Genomic DNA, 19599 nt, shown 5'->3' with positions numbered 1-19599 from the left:
GACACGTGCTGCTTCACGTTCACAGGAGGCATTGCGTGGAATCGACCGTGGTTTCCATCATCAGACGACTGGATGAAGAAAATGTGCTCCAGGTACCTGACGGACCATCGCTCAGTGATTCAACAAAGAATGACATCTTGCCGTTTGCAGCAAGATGGGTGGAATTGGAGGCCACTGGGTTGAGTGAAATAAGCCCAGACACAGGAAGACAAATGCTGCGTGTTCTCCTTTATCTGTGGGAGCCGAGGTTAGGAGAGAAAACTCAGTGTGAACACAGATTGCAGAAGGCAGGGAGAGTTACGAGGGATAAAAGGAGTTTGGATTAAAAAAAAAATGAGCGTGTGGTTCATTCATTGAGAAAAGGGTGCTAATATGAGATATTATCAATAGGAGAAGCAGGGTGAGGGATGTATGTGAATTCTTTATACTGTAAATCAAAACTATTCTGAAATAAAGGTTAAAAAAAACTCACAAAAATACACAAATGGAAACCCCCAAAGAATAGATGGAAATAAGTTAAAAACAAAAAGAAATTTCATCAAGCAGCTGTGTATAAAATCAATATACATTGATTGCCATCATATATACAAACAAAAACTAATTGGAAGATTTAATGAAGGGGAAGATTCCACTTATGATAACAAGATATATATAAAAAGGAAATATTCACAATGTATACCAGGAAAATTTTAAATACTCTCGAGGTGAGAGCCGACTTGAGGAATGTCGGATGCACCAGATTATTCCGTAAGAGGCAGGACTGTGTGAATGCCAGCTGTCCCTAATCACATGGCAGATTTTATGTGATCGCAGTAACGGGCTCCCAGGTTTGTCCCACAGCTGAGAGGCTGACCGTGAGCTCTCCTGCTGCAGGGAGGGAGCACTTGCTGTGTGCAGGGCTGGAGGTGCAGGCCCTGGGCAGAGAGCAAGGAAAGGCATGGGGAGAGCAGGCTTCGCGTCGTGCCTTCTGCCCGTCACCTCCATGCCCTCTTCTCCAAAGCCTGCCCTTGCGACCCCACGCGAGGATGCAGCACTCTGTACACTGACTTGGCTCTAGGTGCCACGTGGCGGGCTGTGCGGTGCGACAGGCGCAGGAAAGGCTGCACCGCGTGGCAGTCTGCGTGTGCCTCTGGCCTTGCGCTGTCCTGGGGTTTCACAGGTGCGCGAGGTGCGGGACAGAGGGACAGAGAATGCAGCTGGCACAGGACAGACACGCCCAGTGCCCGGTCCGTTTCCTCCCTGAGGTTGTGTCCCACTGAGCAGGGCCGCCAGGAGGCCAGAGCCAGCGCTGCTTGCTGCCGAGGCACTGCTGCCGAAGCAGCTCCGTGGTGGCGAGTGAGCCTGTGCGTGCCTTGCCTGTCCCTCCTCCTCAGTCACTAGCATGGCTTTTGAGCTTATTCTCAACCTTGGCATTTTTATCCTGGGTGTTTATGATGAACAGTAGAGATGCATTTTCACTTAGGAAGCTGCAGAACCCATTGCCGGCCTCCCTCCCCTGTGCTCTCTGTAGCACTGTTCCTCCTTGGGCAGCCCTGTCCTCTCCCTCCACCACACTTCCCAGGGTCCTTCTCCATTCCTGGCGTTCCCTCCGCCCCTATTCCTGTCTGAACTGATTCTTCAGGGCTGTTTCCAAAGGCTGTTTTTAAAGTGCATTCCCTGTGCTGCTAGCTCCATCTGAGACACTGGTATTTATTAAGGCAAATCACCCTTTGATTTCTCAGTAACTTGTGTTTGTTGTGTAGGAACATATAAGGAAAACCCTGAGAAACAGCTGTGCTCATGAAAACCTGCATGATTAACATTTTTCCCCATTTTTGCCTAAGCCTCCAAAGAAATAAGTTGTTTACATCAGTGAGGTGTGTGTGTGTGTGTATGTGTTTGTGTGTGTTGAGAGTTTTGTAGACCTAATGTCACTAGTGTCATCTTCTACTTACTTGGTGCATGTTTTCATGAATGTGAATCATAAGAAGTGGGATGTTTGCAAGCATCTGTACATATGAATTATTCTTCGGTAACATGAGTGTCTTTCTTCTCACAGGAGTCCAGAAACTATGAAGTCACAAGAAGAGAAGGTAGGGAGAATGACTTCATACCTATTTCATTCTCAGTTTTGATGTTCTGGAGGTAGCTTGTTGAAACCATGATGAACTTCAGACTGGGGACAGCCCGCTCTTTGGAATTTTGTGTGGCCTTTTCTGGGTGTCAACTGCTTAGCATTTGGCTGTGGGGAACTCAAGTGCTGAAGTGCAGGTTGGCTTGGGACAACTCTTTCTTCTCCATTTGAGTTTCAGAGGTGGGGTCTGGGGAAATGGCTCATTCATAATCGTTTTCATAGTTACTTCAGAGAAACCTCTTCACCAGCAAAAAACAACATCATGAACAACAACCCAAAAAATGCTCATGGTCTGAGGTATTTCGGTATCTGGAAAGAGATGCCACTGTGAAAAATATTGCTGATTAGATTTTACCGCTTCAGCTAAGCTGAAATAGAAATAACCAATTAATTTTCCTTTTGGAAACAATTCCATGATGTCCTGTTTTTTCTGCCAGCATTCCTTTAGCGCATTTGTTACCTGGTCTCCTAGGTAAGGATATATGGGTGGTAATTTCAGAAATCTTTTAGTGGAAATTGAAATTTCCCTTATTCACTTTCGGTAATACCTAGCTACTAATAAAAGGATGTCTTTTGAATGATTTGTGGAATCTTTGCCAATCGTATCTTTACTGCATGGTGGGAGAATGAAGTCAGAAACCAAAGTGAGTTTTTGATCTAGGGGACGCCTTTGGTTTTAGCCTTAACCATATCTGTCCCTGTGGGACTCTTTGCAAAAAGAATAGCAATCAAAAGTAATGAAACAGTTCCCTGTCCACACCTGAATCTAACATTTCCCTGCTTCCTGGTTAGTTCTATGTTTTTGCAACACAATGAAAGGCATAGAATGGTCATGTTACCAACCTGCGTCTCTAGTGAAGGGAAACCTAGACTTTCTATACTAGTGTTGGGGCCAACCTTTTCTTGGCTGCTGTCCGTGGTTCTGAAACCTGGAGTTCAAAGGGTCTGCCTCACTGGACTCCTGGGGGGTAAGTTTCTGGCTTCCATTCCCCTTTGGTTTTGGATTGAAGAGCCTCTGAACTCTATCTGCTTGGCAAGCATCGCTGTTTGGATATCAAAACCAAATGACACTGGAAGATGATGGATGGGTCCGGGAAGGCTGTTTCTTATTGTAAGTCGTGGGCACAGTGGTCAGTGACTGTGCACATCGTAGAGAAACAGCCCTAAGGAGTGGAGAAGTTGATATGCAGTGATATTAGGAGTACTCTTCTATTCATGTTACTACCCCGAATGTGAATACCTGAGTAATTAGCATTGGGGAATCATATGTAAACTTAACCTTGGGATATAAACTTAACCCTGCGCTCCTACTGTCTCTGTGTTAGAAATCTCTAACAAGGCTGGGGTTACAGGAGAACTATGTATATTTGTACTTAAAGGCATAAGAAAGTCAAACTGGGCTTGTGGCTTCAAACCCCTTGAGGAGTGAGTGAATGGAGAGTGAGCCAAGGTGTGGCCGGGCTGTGCTGGTCTCCTCTGCCTCCTCCCCACCCCTGCAAAGCATCGGCTCACACAGCTGACTGACTGGGAGCTTAAGCCTTGTGTTTGTATTTGCAGATTTGTCCTGACATCAATAAACTTTTTCCTTCCTATTGTGAACTGACGTCTTTCTTGCTTGTTTCTGTCAAAGTTGAATGTTTGAAGTTCCTGAAATAGCCCTGTTCTTTTAATGTCACTGCTTATAACCTGGCAGGAAGGAATGAAAGGTGGGAAATTGCAAGTTCCAAGTATTTTTGGGTTTGGCAATTCACTCATGTGGGTTGTAGGGATGTTAATCTTCTCCAAAAGGGTGTGAGGGTGAGGATAATAGGGGAACTGTGAATATTTTAGTAAATTCTTATCCCTGTGAACAAAAGGAAGACATCATCGTACAGCATCAGGAGCTTCGAATTGGATCCTGGCTGTCTTGAGCTGGCACTGGAAGGGTCACGGCTTGGTCACTGAGTTTTCCTGCTGGGTTCGGCAGGCCCGGGGGGTTGACGAGGGCAAGAGAGCTCTCAGGGCTCGGTGGAGGGGGGTCACCTCCTAATGGAGACCCAAAAGGTTTGCTCCCGTGGTTTGCTTTGATCTGGGGGTGTCTGCTCCATCCAGGGCTTAGTGCCACAAAAGCGTGACCCATGACAACCTCCTACCACGTGATCTTTGGAAACTATTGCCTAAGTCTGTGAGGTAGGAAGAGAGAGGGGCTCGCGTCAGCAGTGCAAGCAGGACCCAGGGTCTCCCGCCATGGGTTGGGGCTGTTCAGGAGAAGTGAATGCACTGTGTAGCCAGGACTCCCTTCCTTGCTATACCCCCTCTCTGCTGCTCCCAGCCCAAGATGCCTTGGGATCCTGGGTCCCTGCTGATTACATAGCTCTCTTGCTTCCAGCCCTTTTCACACTGTTCCTGCAACCTGTGTGCCTTGTCCTGCATCTCTGCCACGCCCACTTCTCCTCAACCTTTCCTGGAGCCTTTAGCCAAGGCAGGGCGCCCACCAAGTTATTCGTTTCCTGAAAGCAGAGCCCTTCCCTCCTCTGACCCTCAGATCCCTCCTGTTCCTAGTCTAGGGCAGTGTTGCTTAGGAGTTGTTTTTGAACTAAGTGCAGGCCACACTTCGGCTTTTTCTTTGCTGTGTTTGCATTCTAGTCCTGTCCCAGTGATAAACAAGCGAGGTGTGCGCTGTGCCTGGCTGTGCTCTGATGAGGCGCTCCACAGTCAGGCATACTTGGTGTCATGGGATGAGTTGTGTTCTCCGAACCGTGACCCAGACCTGTGAATGTGACCTTCTGTGGAAATAGGGTCTTGCCAGATGTCATCAAGGTAGGGTGAGGTTATATGGGATTCAGGGTGACCCTAATCCAGTGAAAGAAGGGGGAGATACAGGTGCAGGCACACAAGGACAAAGCCATGCGAGGATGGAGGATTGCTGGCAGCCACAGAAAACGCCAAGAGGCCAAGGAAGATCTTTCCCCCACCCCCTTGCAGGGAGCCCGGCCCTGCCGAGCCCTTGGCTTTAGATGCCCAGCCTCCAGAGGAGGAAATGAGAACATGTGCAAGCGAACAAGCTTCTGTTTGCAGAACTTTCTGTGTCAGGCGCAGACACTGACACACTTGGAAAATGCTGGACTTGGTAAAGCTGAGTCAGTGTTATTGCTGCCTTCGGCCGAGATGTTTTTACCGTAGAGTCTTGCAGGGTTTTTCGTAGGCTGTGACTCTCTGCGTGCAGTGTGGTACATGGCATTGCCTACAACGTGTTTCCCATGGGGTTAAACAGATTGGCTTCTGAGGATTCTGAGCCCCTCGGGGCTGGCCTCGTGTGCAGTGTCCTGCAAAGGCCTCGCTCCGAGAACCCCGTGTCCAGACACCGGTGACTGCCTTCCCCAGGGCGCGCCCGCTGGGATGGCGAGGCTGTGAGCATGGCGGTTCCTCAGCGGTGCTGGAGTTCACAGAGAACGTCCAGGTTCTTCACTTGCCTGGCCCGCCAGTCATGCGTGCACAGGAAGAACAGACAGCGCCTCACACGTGAGGTTCCCTGCTTCCCTTGCACGCACACCCACGGTAGGGAGGAGGCCACCCTGTGGGCCGATGCCCCTCTGATGTGCTGGCCCTCTCTCCAGCGGCTCGTGGTTGCTGCGCTGACTTGCTCCTGCTCCGTCACATCCCAGGACTTCTGTGCACGACTCGGGCTTCCACTGCAGGATGCCAAGAGGGACTCTGGGAAGACGTGTTCCGTGGGCCTTTGTTTCCAAGCTGGGTTTGTGGTTGGGATGCTCAGGGGACCTGGAGGAAGAGACAGGTGCAAGCTGGGGGTCTTCTGGGCGGGACCTCTGCTTTCCCCCAAGGAGGCAGCCCCGGTCATCCCCTCTCCTGGGGCCCCACCTGCCTGTGCTGGCTGCATCTTCCTCTGCTCTCCGACTTCTCTCTCCAGACACCTGCAGTCTCTTTTCATCTGTTACATGAGGTGCCCCCCTCTCTTCTGCCTGTCTGCTCGGAGGGCTGGGGCTGGCCGTGGCGGCCAGAATCCGTCCTATCACGCCAGCAGTGTTCTCTGTTTGATGCCATTGCACTGATCTGCAGCCACAAGGGAACCCTTGAGCAGGCTGGGCGGTGGCTGGGCTAGTTCAGCCTTCCCGGGCACATGGGGTGCCCGTTCCGCCTTTCCAGACGCCTGTGAGTGCCGTGATCAGCAGCTGCCGCCTCTCACTTGGCCGGTTCACGTCTTCCAGCCCAGATGAGCCTGGCTTCCTGTAAGGCTGTGAGAGAGCCTGGAGAGGAGGGAGGCGGCTGTCCTTAGGGAAAGGGCGAGAAGGGAGTGAGAGTCACACCCGTCACACCCAGGGTGGCTGTGGCTGCTAGGGCTGCTTAGCAATGCAGATCTCAATAAATAAGACCTGCCAGCCCTGAGTGTGAAACTCCAGCCTCTCTGAAAACCTTGGAATTAGTCGCTAATTGGAAGCTGCCTTTAATAGCGCTTTTATAGTTCTCCACATCTGGGTGACTTCAGCTAAAAGAACTGCGTTCTGTTTACCATTAATTTTCATTTTGTTGAGCAGATGTTTTCTGGAGCTCTCTGCTGCCTGCTTATTCCATCTTGGTCGAGGGTGAAGTTGCTGGCGCGCTCCGAGGAGACAGATTCATGAACTTCTGGGTTCTTCTGATTAACTTCTTCAGTGGCTGCAGATGTCGGGAATTTGGTTTGACAGTGCCTGGGGCAGTGGGGCTTTGTCAGTTCACGACTGCCGGGTGGGGAACGAGTCGGAGCTTCGCCCCCACACCATTCTCCCTCCTGCACGGTGAAGCATTGCTTGTTCTCCTGCGGCTCCAGGAATTTGAGAATGACCCAGTTTCCTTTACACTCCCACGCCCCTTCCCCAGAATTGGCTCTTCCTGGCAGCGCAGCCTTGCGTTGAACCTTCCTGCCAAGTGGAGGGGGCAGTGAGTGGCACCGTTGGCCAATGTGTTCTGCTGAAGAGCAGTGACGTGGGGCTCTCACAGACACCTGACACATGGTAGAGTCCCAGCATTTCACTTGTGGTGTGATTTCGGGTGTTGCTCAACCATATTTGATCAAAAGGGGATAGTACTAATACCGTCCACCATCAGTCCCAACTGTGGGTTGCACAAAGCCACCCTGTTGTGGCCGAGCCTGGAAACCCGGGTTGGTGGCAGAGGCCAAGGGCAGTGGACAGTGTTCCCGACTGGTGAACTGAGGCAGGATCCTGCATGAAGATCAGGGGTTTGTTGCAGCTCGTGGTTCTAGAGGAGCAAGGACCACAAGCGCGGCGTAGTCTTTGGTGAGGACCTGGTGGGCTGTAGCACATCGGCGTGGGAGCGCACATCTACCTCTGTGTCTGGGTGGTGGTCTCTCCACCTCCTTTAAAGCCCCCAGGATTCAGAAGTGGGTTCCATGGTTGCGCCTAATGACTAAGCTGCTTGCTCCCCAAGGCCCAGCCTGGAAGCATCGTAGTTGGATTAAGTTTTCACTCTGTTCATATCATTCACTCCAGCATGAGTTTGGGGGCACAAGGCATAATCACAGCACAGCCCCAAGAGTGGCCCAGCTCTAAGGAAGCCGACTGTGGGCTCTCACACTCTCCCTTTCCTTCCTTCTCTCGGCATCGTGGCCTCTTCCACGCGGCCTCGTAGGATGACTGCAAGCAGCCGCGGCTCAGAGAGTGACCCTGTGTCCCCCAGAAGGACACCAGCAAAATCCCAGCAAGGACTCCTGTTTGCTGGGCCTGTGCCACCTGGCTCAAGCCCTAAACCAACCTCTGTGCTCCCCCGGGGAGGAGGTGGGAATAGGTCCTGAGACTGGCTAAGAGCACGTGTCCTCCCCTAGGGTGTGTAAGACCCTCCTCACCTAAGCTGCAGGGAATGAAACGGCCACTCAGCACCCTCACATGGCCTCGCGGGGGTGCTGGGAGGAGCCACTGTGCATGCAGAACTCAAGGTTCAGCCAGGGCCACACCCCTGGTGCTCAGTGAGTTCCTACTTTATTCTATTTTATTTATTTGAAGACAGAGTTACAGAGAGAGGTAGAAACAGAAAGAAAGAGAGGTTTTTCATCTGCTTGTTCATTCCTAAATGGCCACAATGGCCGGAGCTGAGCCAATCTGAAGCAGGATCCAGGGGCTCTTTCTGGGTCTTCCACAGGGGTACAGGATCTCAAGGACTTGAACTGTCTTCTGCTGCCTTCCCAGGTGCACTAGCGGGGAGCTGGATCAGAAGTGAAGCAGCTGGGACTCCCACTGGCCCCCATAAGGGACGCTGGTGCTGCAGGCTGGGGCTTTAACCTGCCATGCCACAGCACTGGCCCTGAGTTGCTACTTTAATTAAGCTCTTGTCCTGCATTGACCCATCTGGCTGCAGACATAGAGGACTTTGTCAGGTCACCAACCCCATTCTCCAGTCTCTAAGCGGGCTTATGTGTGACCTTTATGTTTCAGTCTGTGGACGTTTCCATGAATAATCATCTTAAACTCAGGTCATTCCTCTCCCTCTTCTCAGCCAGCCTTTCTTTAACTCTGCTCTGCTCTAATTCCTGACCGGAGGAAGCACACCAGCCTCTACCTGATGGTGCCTCTAAGAGCTTAAAGACAACACACCTAACATCTCTCCCCCTGCATCGGGGGCTTTCTGGACTCTGGGGTCTGAAACCATCTTAGCCTTGCTTATGATTTTCTTTCTTTTACTACATCACAACGTGGCTCAAAGACCGAGGCTGCCCAGTATGGCATTAGCCAGAGGGGTCTCAGGCTGTGGGTGCTCCCTGGTTATATTCCGCAGGATCAGCTTAGGTCAGTCCTAGTGCCTGGACCGTGACAGCTGGGAGAGCCTGGCTTCTCTCTCCTGTCACTGTGTGCAGTCTCCGTGGATCCCAGGCCCTGGCCGAGCGGCCCTTCTGTCCTCTCTCCTGGCTGCGTGCAGCTCTCTGCAGGGCTGGGGAAGCCTCAGGACCTTGTGCTGTGCAGCCTAGGGCTGCTGTGGGTCACCCGGTGCTGCTGGGTGAGCTCTGGGAGTGCTCCCCACACCCGGGACCGCAGCACCACCCAGCTGGCCTTCAGGGGCTGCTCTGGTCGGGCTGCATAGATGCGACCCCGCAGGGGCTGAGTCTCTTCCAGCCTGGGTCCCCTGTCCCTCGCACACAGTGGACACTGAGAGCAGACTGTGTGCCCCATCTGCTTTTCTCCCAGAGGTGAAGCCCAGCTCCAGGGCCTCCGCCCCATTTGGCTGTGGACCCTGCAGCCCAGGACACCTGTGCTGTGTGCTGTGCTTAATCTCTGCTCAGTCCCAGGAAAGCTCGGGCGCCTTAGTCCCATCCTCCAGTTACTCCGCTCTAACTACCTGGGGCTCCCTGTGCAAGAGAAGACTTAAAAGGCGCTCACGCAAATGAGCTAAAGGCCTGGGGCTGGGCCGTTCACAGCGATGATTCCTGTGCTGCAACGTGTGCTGGTGAGGAGTCTCCTTGGGTTTGCCATAGCAATATTTGGGCACAGGCACCCACCTGGAATACATGGGGAAAGAGGCGCGTTCCCACCAAGGTCATGGCGCCCCAGGGTGTGAACCCCTGCAGGCTGATAGGGACCCTGAGTTCAGCCCTTCCCAACAGCGCACCACCCCGCAGCCCACGGGTCCCAGCCTGCAGGGCCCAGGCATGCAAATGATGCCCACCCAGAAGCTCTGAGATCCCAGCATGCCTTGCCTGGCCTCCAAGCCGGAAGGAGTCTGTGCTTTGCGGGACCTCTGCCGTGATCTTCTCCCCGTGAACGGTGCGCTTGCCATCAGCAAGACTCTCGGCTAATTATCTGTCACTTAAAAATCATCTGTTTCTGTCTCTCGTGTCTCATTGCTGCCTGGCGTTCTTTCTTTATTAAGAAATGAGACACTGGACCCAGCTGACTGTCATGTTCTAATCCTTTTCTTGTCATCAAGTTAGTTCATCTTTTTCAAAAATATTTATTTTTTTTGAAAGGCAGAGTTACAGAGAGGTGGAGGCAGAGAGAGAGAGAGAGAGAGATACAGACAGACAGACAGACAGAATTCCATCCACTGGTTCATTCCCCAAATGGCCTCAACTGCTGGAGCTGGGCCACTCTGAAGCCAGGAGCCAGGAGCTTCTTCCAGGCCTCCCATGTGGGCGCAGGGGCCCAAGGACTTGGGCCATTTTCTACTGCTTTCCCAGGCCATAGCACAGAGCTGGATTGGAAGTGGAACAGCTGGGACTCTTACCAGCGCCCATATAGGATGCTGGCACCGCAAGCGGTGGCTTTACCCCCTACACCACAGTGCTGGCCTCTAGTTCATCTTTTAGGAACTCAGGAAAAAGAGAGAGAGAGAGAGAGAGAGAGAGAGAGAAGCCACCAACAGCAAGCCTGCCTTCTTATTTTTCCAGTCTTCTTTTTTTGTATTGGTTGTTCAGTGGTAGAATTCTTGCCTGCCAATCATGCCTATTTTTTTTTTTTTTAAGATTTACTTATTTACTTGAAAGGCAGAACAACATAGAGGGCAATAGAGATGCCCCACGGGTTGGTTCGCTCCCCAAGTGGCCACAACAGCCAAGTCTAGGCCAGGCGGAAGCCAGGGGCTCCGTCCTGGTCTCCCACATGGTGGCAAGGGCCCAAGCCCCGATGCCTCAGTGATGGAGACCCCAGGGTGCTGTGCCGTGGGGTTCAGAGGAGTCTCTGGCTGCACCCTGATCAGCATGGCACGGACTGACAGGGGGGACGCAGGTCCCCGATGGTAGTTGGAATTGTGCTTGAATAAGGGACACACAGCAGGAGGGTTAAAAAGAAGTCCCTGTGTGTGTTACCACTTACCTCTGAGAAGCTGTCACGCCTTGGCGGCGAGCCCGGAGGTGGCGAGCCCGGAGGTGGCGAGCCTGCAGGTGGCGAGCCCGGAGGTGGCAAGCCCGCAGGTGGTGAGCCCGGAGGTGGCGAGCCCGCAGGTGGTGAGCCCGCAGGTGGCGAGCCTGGAGGTGGTGAGCCCGCAGGTGGCGAGCCCACAGGTGGTGAGTGGGCATTCCTCTGGACTCCAGGGCAGGGCATCGCTTCCCAGCTTCAGTGACGGGCTCTCAGGCCACGAGGTTAAATCCCTGACTAGAGGTCACAGAACTCACTGCAGAATGTGAACTTGAACCTGATCCCTGATGGCAGATAGGGGGCGCTTTCTCGAATCTTCAGATCCCAGCTGCCTCCTGTGATGAGGTCTCCCCTCACCTCTATTCAGGGGCAAGGGAGACCAGGAGCGTCCAGGAGCCAGAACTCGGAGCGGGGCTGCCCTCGCTGCGGTCCTCCCCGGCAGCTGCTCCTGCACCCCCCTCCCCCGGTGTGCTCCTGGGAAGGTTTTATCTCCCATTTTCCTAAGCAGCCCGTCTTCACTGGGCGTGAGGTCGGAGGCGGGGACGAAAGTCTTCCTCGTCATCAGGTGCGAATCTTGCAGGTTGGAAGGTTCTTCCTGGGAACACTTTTATATCCATTCTCTTACTTGGGCCCCATAAACACTGTCTGAAATAGGCTTTACAGCCTTATTTTGTAGACAGAAGCGGTAACAGGGGACACTTTGAAATCCAGGGGAAGTTGATCGGAGAATTAAAATGGGCTTCGCGAAGGTCATTTGGGAAAACATTGTGGAAGGTGCACGGGGTTTGCCCCACTTGGTTGTGCTGTTCCCATTGGAGCACGAGGGCCCCTCACTGTGTAGGTGATGTGGCTGCAAGGTGAGAGGCCATGGGAGGCCCCCCAGGGCCCCGAGCCATGCTGCAAGAGATGGAGAGCGAGGGGGAGAGAAACAGGGACCCCCTCGTGTGGGAGAAGTAGGCCTGAGAAGCAGCTCAGGAGGCTGGGAAGGGAGTCGTGGGAGTGAAACGCGCTGCGGCCTGTTGGCTTTCCTGTTTGTCAGCTCTCGCTCTCCGCTGCGGGGCCCAGGCCCCTGCACCTGCCTGACTGCTTGCTGCATTGGTGCTTTTGTCATTGTGTGAGCTACTGTGTGTTCGCGCACAAACCCGGAGGCCTGTGGCTCCGAGGAGACGTTTCTTTGACAGGGTCAGATCTAATCCTGTGCTTAGACACTCTGGCAGAAGAGAAAGTGAGTGCAGGATTTGGTTTGTTTGTTCTGAAGGTGGCAGGTGCAGAAGCTGAGCTAGCCTGTCGCTGTTGCCCTTGGACTTGAGAATCGTGTTTTATGCGTAAGGAAGGTGTTAGCAGGCAGCCTCCTGCTGTGGAAGAGCTGCCCTGTGGGTCCTCTCCTTTATGTGTTCAGGAACTGGGATGAGTGACAGTGTCCCTCATGTCTGACAGAGCGGGGAACCGGTGCTCAGAGACAGCTAGGACCTTTCCCAGGCCACACAGTGCATGGGGGCGGGGCTGCCCCTCCGTCCTCCCCTGGGCTTCCTCTCGACAGGTGCGTTTGTGGCGGTTTTCAACTTAAAATCCACTGAGAAAGCATGGAAATTTGGTCTTGTTTTGATTCTTTTAAAAATAAAATCTTGAAAAGACGACTTTTTTTTTTTTCAACTGTCGCCGTAACAATCCCTTACCTTAGGGATTCAGAGTGTTGAGAATGTGTGTATGGGAAATGGTAAAAGTTAATCTTGTTCAAAGTACCTGTCTGTGGTGAGGTTTAATTATCACTTGACATATTTCCTGGTTTCAGATGGTGACAGTTTAAAATAGAGCCAGAAAAATCCAGGTTTCACCAAGTGTCGGGTGCTGTGTGCCAGCAGCTCCCCATGGCAGGTGCTGCCCATACAGGCAGCGCTGCAGGTGTCCTGGGACCGTCTCCCACCCCAAGCGCTCCCTTCCCACCCTGCCCAGGCCGTCCAGAGGGGGCGCTGATGGTTCAGTTTGCACATCCCACTCTGGATGCTAAACTCTTAGCAGGAGAACGCAGTGTGTGTGTCCTCTGGATGATGGAAGGAAGCCCACTTGCAGTGCAGGACAACAGACATCGCCTGGCCTTTCCGAGAGTGGAGTGGAGGAGCCTCCTGCTGTGGTCACCGCCGGAGTCCTTGTTATTGCATGAGCTCAACACCGTCCGTCCCTTCGGGAAATTTAAATAATCGGGTCTGGCCTGTGAGATTTGCGGAGGCAAAGCTGTCCAAAGTGGATCCATCTGTCCAGATTTCAAGTTTTAATTTTGAGAAGTCCCAGGATGGGAAGTAGATGAAGCCGATTCCACAGTGTAAACAGAGTTTGGCATCTTGGAGCTCAGAGCTTATCCTGCAGCAGGGTCTGTGCGGATGTGGGTGTCACAGGTCAGAGACACTTGGGGCACTGTGAGCCACACGGTGACACCCCCTCGAGATGACTGTGGAGCAGGCTGGTGGCTGGGCCTGGCCCTCCCCTGCCCCCAGGCTCAGTTCCCAGCTTCCCCCAGGGCCCATAGCTGGCCCTGACAGCTGCACACCCTCCCCAAAGTGGCCTGCCAGAGTGCAGGGAGTGGGGTGACCGGGTCCTCCTGGTCAGCTCCGGCTCCCTTCTTGGTTCTTCCATTCATGGAGTCACGTGGATGGCCCCATTGAAGGTCCTCCCAGGGTCACCTCGCAGTGGACAGCTGAGGGTACAGGTTTGGACTAGGGAGGTGACTTGGCTGAGGTCCCATGGCCAGTGGGATGCTGGGCTGGCCTGGGAGGGTCTTAACCAGTGCCCGGAGGCCTTGGACTTCTCCTAGGTGTTGCGTCTTGTCTGTCCTTGCTTCCTGTCCTTGGGGCCGGCCTCTCCATCTCTTCTTGCACCCGCCCCCTGGGAGTCAGAGGCATTATAGTCCCGTCCCACGATGCTCCCCTGTCAGTGTGGGGAAGGCCGAGGGAGGGGCCTCACTCACTCAGCCCTCTGTGGGAAAGGCCAGTGTGTAAAAGCGAGTCCCTGGTTCGCAGTCACATTTCCCATGGTGCTGGCTTCTTCTCTCACGGTTACGCCTTGCTCTGTAAATTTTCACCACAGGCTACACATTTGCAAGCAAGCGCTCCAAGCTTGCTAATTAACGTGCTTCCTCTTTCTGTAACTTGTGTCTGTAAAATGGAGCAATGCTCTAAGCGTTGAAGAGACGTTCCACGGATATTGTAAAGTAATTAGTTTCCAAAGATACTTCCAGCTGATATTTTGTTATAACTAAATATACATTTACGGTACTCAGCAGACCAGAATAGCTCTAATTTATGTATTTTGGTTCACTGAGTTTAAAAAAGAGACATTTTAAAAGTATGTTTTAATCAGTATGCTTATCCCCAAGATACTGTTGGCTCCCGAATCAGTCACATGGTGTTAGGAAAATAATAAACATGGTGTGTTCCCTGAGCTGAGTGGGGATTTAACGAGCAGAGACGTCTCAGTCTGAGTGTGAGGGTGGCCAGCTTTTCATCTGGGCTGAGACGGGTCCCAGGGCGCAGAGGACTTGCTAACTCCCTCTGCGCCGTCTGCTTCGCAGGCGCGGCTCAGCCAGCCAGCCAGCAGCTACAGCCCTTGTGTGGCGAGGATTAATGCGCGCTGAGTCACAAGTGTTGTTTTAATAAAATTGTCTTAATTGTTGGCTGTGTACGTTTTCTGCTTTATTGTTCTTATGCTTTTCTTGCCGTTGTAATTGGTAATTATTGGGTTCCCATTATTTCTTTATTAGTCGGTTCATAAAAGTTAGCTGGAGATTTACACTCCCTCCCGGGCTTGCTTTTCTTCCAGCGTCATCGGCAGAGCAAGAGGCAGGCCAACCTCGCGCGCCTCGAGGGCTGGTGGTGCGCGAGCAACTTCGCACAGCCGCCCTTGCCCATGGGACCCATCTTCCCCCATTTCTTGGCTGCTGTGCTGTGAACGGACATGGGTAAATCCCTGGAGGTTTGTTAGAGAAATCTAAGTAGCAGTAAGAGGGCAGGATTGGGGCCAGGGTTGTGGCACAGCAGGTGAAGCCGCTGCCTGCAACACCAGCTTCTCATATCCGAGCACCAGTTCTAGTCCTGGCTGCTCCGCTTCCGATCCAGCTCCCTGCTGATGTGCCTAGGAAGGCAGTGGAAGATGGTCCAAGTCCCTGGGCCCCTGCACCCCCATGGGAGACTGCGAACAAGGTCCTGGCTCCTGGCTTTGGCCTGGCCCAGCCGCAGTCATTGCAGCCATGTGAGGAGTGAACCTGTGGTTGCAAGAGCTCACTCGCGTTCTCTCTCTCTCTCTGCCTGTCATTCTGCCTTTCATATAAGTAAGAGAAATCTTTAAAAGAGAGGGCAGCACTAACAGGATCTGCATGAGTCCTCTAGCTAAGCTCCACCTACAGAAGAGAGAAACAAGAGACACCCTTCCAGCTGGGGACAGGCGGCCCAAGCACGCAGTGGCCACAGGACGTGCTATGTGAAAGATCGAGAAGGCCGTCATTCCCACGGGGCTGGCAAGCCCGAGTCTCTCCCAGCTTGAGGAAGGCTGCTGTTAGATTCCTGGTCAGCGGCACGCAGGTCCTTTCTCCTCTTGTTTCCAGCATCCATCATCGCGTGCTGACTGCTGACATCTGTCACGTCCTCGCGGTGTCGTCTTTCGGAATGCTACAGGCAGATGTTCTGGGTAGGATCCCAATCACTACTTCTGCTACCCTGGGAAAATGCCCTCACCTTCCGTGTTTGGTTTTCTTACCTCTGAAATGGTGGTGGCCATTGCTGGCAGCTCGTACGGTCGTTGTGTGGATTAAACTCGTCTGCTGTCGCTCCCCCTCTTCATGGAGGAACGACACAGGACCCTGCGCTGTTCTTTCGTCTGCTCGGCCCTCCCCGGGTTTGCTGCTGGTTCTTCCCGGGTTGGCTACCGACCCTTCCACCTCCGTGGAAGGACGGTTCCCCCTAGCCACTTTCCCCACTTCCGCGGGGGAGCGGCACACCGCCGGCCGGCTCTCTCGGGGGCTGCACAGGTGTTCCTTCAGATAGATGTTCCCCTTAGATGTTCCTGGTGCATGTTGTCTCTCTCCTCCTTTATAGTCCTTTTCCACGAATCCCAACTCTGCTACCCACACGCCGAGTACGCTGCTCTCCTCCAATCAGGAGCAGCTCCTGCAGCTTGTCAAGTTGGTGAAAGGCAGCTGGGTAGAAGCTGTTTGCTCCTCTCCCAGCGCCATATTGTGGGAGAGCAGATGCATAGAATAAGTCTTAATTCCAGTAACTTAGTCTAGTCCGAGTTGCTCCCAGTTGCTCCCCACAGTCTGCAGAAGCTGAGCGTGGCTCTGGCTTGTCTTCTGAGGAGTAGCCACGGCTGGCCATCACCGTTAGCTGCTGTTCACCCACGTTTGGAGCTGAGGGTACCTGAGGTTGTGTCTGTAGTTAAGTAGGAAGGCGGATACTATTGTGAGTGCTTGGTGAAGTGTGTGGGGCGAGGAGCTTGGAATGTAAGTGCACCAAGCTATTTTCTTCCATCTGAAGTTACCACATTTCCCATTGTAGGAGAAGATGACGACTTGGCAGCTGTGTAGACCTGTGTTTCTGGCTCTGATGGGAGACAGGATACCTTAGCTGATGCTTTCACTTAAATCAACCTAAAATGATGAATTAAATAGTTAAGCAATCTTTCATTTTTTTATCTGTTTGAAAGTGTTAATAGAGATTGAGATAGAGATAGGTAGCGGTAGCGGTAGCAGTAGCGGTAGAGGTGGAGGTAGGGAGAGAGAATGTGTGTGTTCCCTTCTGCTGGTGCCTACTCCAAATGCTCACAGAAGGCAAAGCTGGGCCAGGCTGAAGCCAGGACCTGGGAGCTCAGTCTGGGCCTCCCACCTGGGAGGCAGGGACCCAAGCACTTGAGCCACCACCTGTTCCTGCCCCGCCCAGGGTGTGCATTAGCAGGAAGCAGAAGCAGAAGCAAAGCTGGGTCTTGAACCCAGGCTCTCTGTTATGGGGTGCAGGTGCCCCAGGCACCACCTGCAATGCTTTTGAAGACTGAGAAGACAGACAGGCAAAGATTGCTGAGAGGCCAAACCTCCCTCGGGGAAAGTTGAAAAGCAGGGCTCTGCAGCGTACTTTGGCTTTGACTGTATTTGCCCGGTGCCAGTGTCCTTGAGTTTAGATTTTTAGGATCCCAAGAGGTGTGGGTGACAATAGGCATGCCTAGGATGCACCTGTCAGACAGTTCCCTCCACCTGTAGTTGAGCCCCCTGCAGACGCCAGGAGGCTACGTGTGTAGCCTAAGGGTGCAGCAGGCATGAACACATCCTGTCTCCCGTGGAAGATGAGGGACGAGAACTGGCTGCGTCACACTGTGGCGCAGGCCGAGGATCCGTGTCCTCTGAGGACAGCAACCACAAGTGGCGTTTCCGGCAGAATGCGCAGAGCACACTGGTCTGAGAAAGCCTCGAGCCGAGAGCTGATGTGAAAGCGGCGCTGGCTGGGCGTGATCCTGGGTGCACAGTGGAGCAGGCCCAGGTCCCATCTGTAATGGTCCTTCCCCAGCGTGGGCTATGCAGGGAGTACGAGCTCATGGCCACACATCAGGGCTCAGGAAGGGACGCGAGGCACCGAAGGTGGAACCAGCAGTGAGAAAGCTGCAGGTACTTCCTTCAGACACTCGAATTAACAGATACAAAACAAAGGGGCCTGTGCTGTGGCACAGTGGGTTAAAGCCCTGGCCTGAAGCACCGGCATCCCATATGGGCGCCAGTTCTAGTCCTGGCTGCTCCACTTCCAATCCAGCTCTCTGCTGTGGCCTGGGAAAGCAGTAGAAAATGGCCCAAGTTCTTGGGCCCCTGCACCTGCGTGGGAGACCTGGAGGAGGATCCTGGCTCCTGGCTTCTGATCAGTGCAGTTCCAGCCATTGCGGCCAATTGGGGAGTGAACCAGCGGATGGAAGACCTCTCTCTCTCTCTCTCTCTGCCTCTCCTCTCTGTGTGTAACTCTGACTCTCAAGTAACAAATAAATAAATCTTAAAAAATAAAAATAAAAAAAACCAGACTGTACATAATATTAGAAGAAATAAAAAATGGAGCAAAAATGTAAACCAAAAATAAGATTGTAATGAAAAAATAAGCAAACATGATTTCTGGAAATGAAAGCCAATGCTGAAAACCTGGATGAACTTCAGAGCGTGTTAGCGGGAGGTGAAGCAAGCTGGCAGGCGGCTGTGAGCCGTGAACCGGCTGCTGGGCGGAGGTGAGGCTCTGGAGGCAGTGAGGCAGGGACAGGAAGGCCTGCCGTGCAGCCGCAGGAGAGACGCGGGAAGAGACAATGCTTGGAAAGTTTGTGCTGAACTGAGGACAGACTTCTATCACCAGCGATAGGAATTCCAATGAATCCCAAATAGGAGAAGCAAAAAAATCTAAGCCCACATACGCCGTATGCTTACGGAATACTGAGGATGAAGACAGACGTGATCCTGCAAGCAGCCAGAGGGAGAATTCAGGTCGGTTCGTGGAGAGACCCGCAGGGAAGATGAGAACCCAGCGCGGTGATAGCCTGAGCGGGCTCCGAGGAAGTGCCGTCTGGCAGAGGTGGACGCACAACCAGGCCCCAGCACTCCCTGGTCCCGCGTTCAGGTTTCCTGTCTTTTATTCCTCTCCCAGCTTCGGCCTGTCCTCAGGCTCACTCACCTTTTCTTCGGAGGGAGGGCCCGTTTTGATGTTAATTCCGGCTCGTGAGTCCTTAAAATCAGATACTGTATTCCACAGTTGACGAGTGCCGTTGCCTTCCTCCTGATCGGCTCCAGTGCCTTCTTTGAAATATTCCTCTTTTCTCTCCCACACTGCTCATGCCGAAAGCCTCAGCCTGCTCTGGCCGCTGTGGCTGGCCTCTCTCGGTCTGCGTCAGTTGGCGATTTTATCTCCTGGTTACAAGTTACCTTTTCCCGTTAGGGCGTGCCTTTGGTTTCTCCCTTGGCTGTAGGCTGCAGGCCCTATTCCTAGCCTGTGGTTCTGCCACCCCCCAGTACACTGCAGTTCGGTGCTGTCCCAGACGACCTGGAGTGAGTGCCAACCCCCGAGTTAGGGGCTCAGTCCTCCTCAAGACTTAGAGGCTTAGGGGTCCCTAAGGACCCCTGAACTTCTGACCAGCTGGCAAACTATTCTGGGGTGCTTGTGACCCCTTAGACTTGATCATTCGTGAGAGGATAAGAGCTGGGATGGTGCTGTGTTCAGGTCAGTAGCAGCTGAGTGAGGAGACACTCAGGGCAGCACCTGGAAAGATTGAGATGCAGACCTGCACAGCCTCACTGGGACCAGGGGCAGCATCCTCCTCCCACGTCCGTGTTCACAGCCGGAGGCCCCGCCGAGCTCTGGTGTCCAGAGTTCTTATTGGGATTTTATTCTGCAGGAGTCAGTGCGTTAATTGTTAGTCACGTGATGGAGCTCAGTAGTTAGCTTCCATTTTCCCCAGAGGTCAGCTGACCCTAAGTTCCAACCCTGGATCCCGTGCCTGGTCTTTCTGGCTCCCAGCCCCTATCCCGAGTTATCTCATCACTCAGCGTAAACTCAGGTGCCATCCCAGGAGCTCCTAGGGAACGGCGGTTTTCCCATTAGTTCAGCAATCGCAAGCAGTCAGTCTTCTTCCCAGGACCCAGGACAGAGT

General features: G+C 53.1%; 1 protein-coding gene across 3 annotated transcripts in view; it reads left to right on the top strand.

Moving 5' to 3' along the window:
* FSTL4 (follistatin like 4) overlaps nt 1–19599 on the top strand; it is a 385653-nt gene that overhangs the window by 53607 nt on the left and 312447 nt on the right. For all 3 annotated transcript variants that reach the window (XM_051844202.2, XM_051844203.2, XM_051844201.2), the window contains exon 3: nt 2039–2072. In XM_051844202.2, coding sequence (XP_051700162.2) covers nt 2039–2072 — 34 coding nt within the window. The remainder of the gene's footprint in view (nt 1–2038; nt 2073–19599) is intronic.

Source organism: Oryctolagus cuniculus, chromosome 6 (genome assembly GCF_964237555.1).
Source record: "Oryctolagus cuniculus chromosome 6, mOryCun1.1, whole genome shotgun sequence".
NCBI classification, from domain to species: domain Eukaryota; kingdom Metazoa; phylum Chordata; class Mammalia; order Lagomorpha; family Leporidae; genus Oryctolagus; species Oryctolagus cuniculus.
This window is presented reverse-complemented; position numbering and strand designations above follow the sequence as displayed.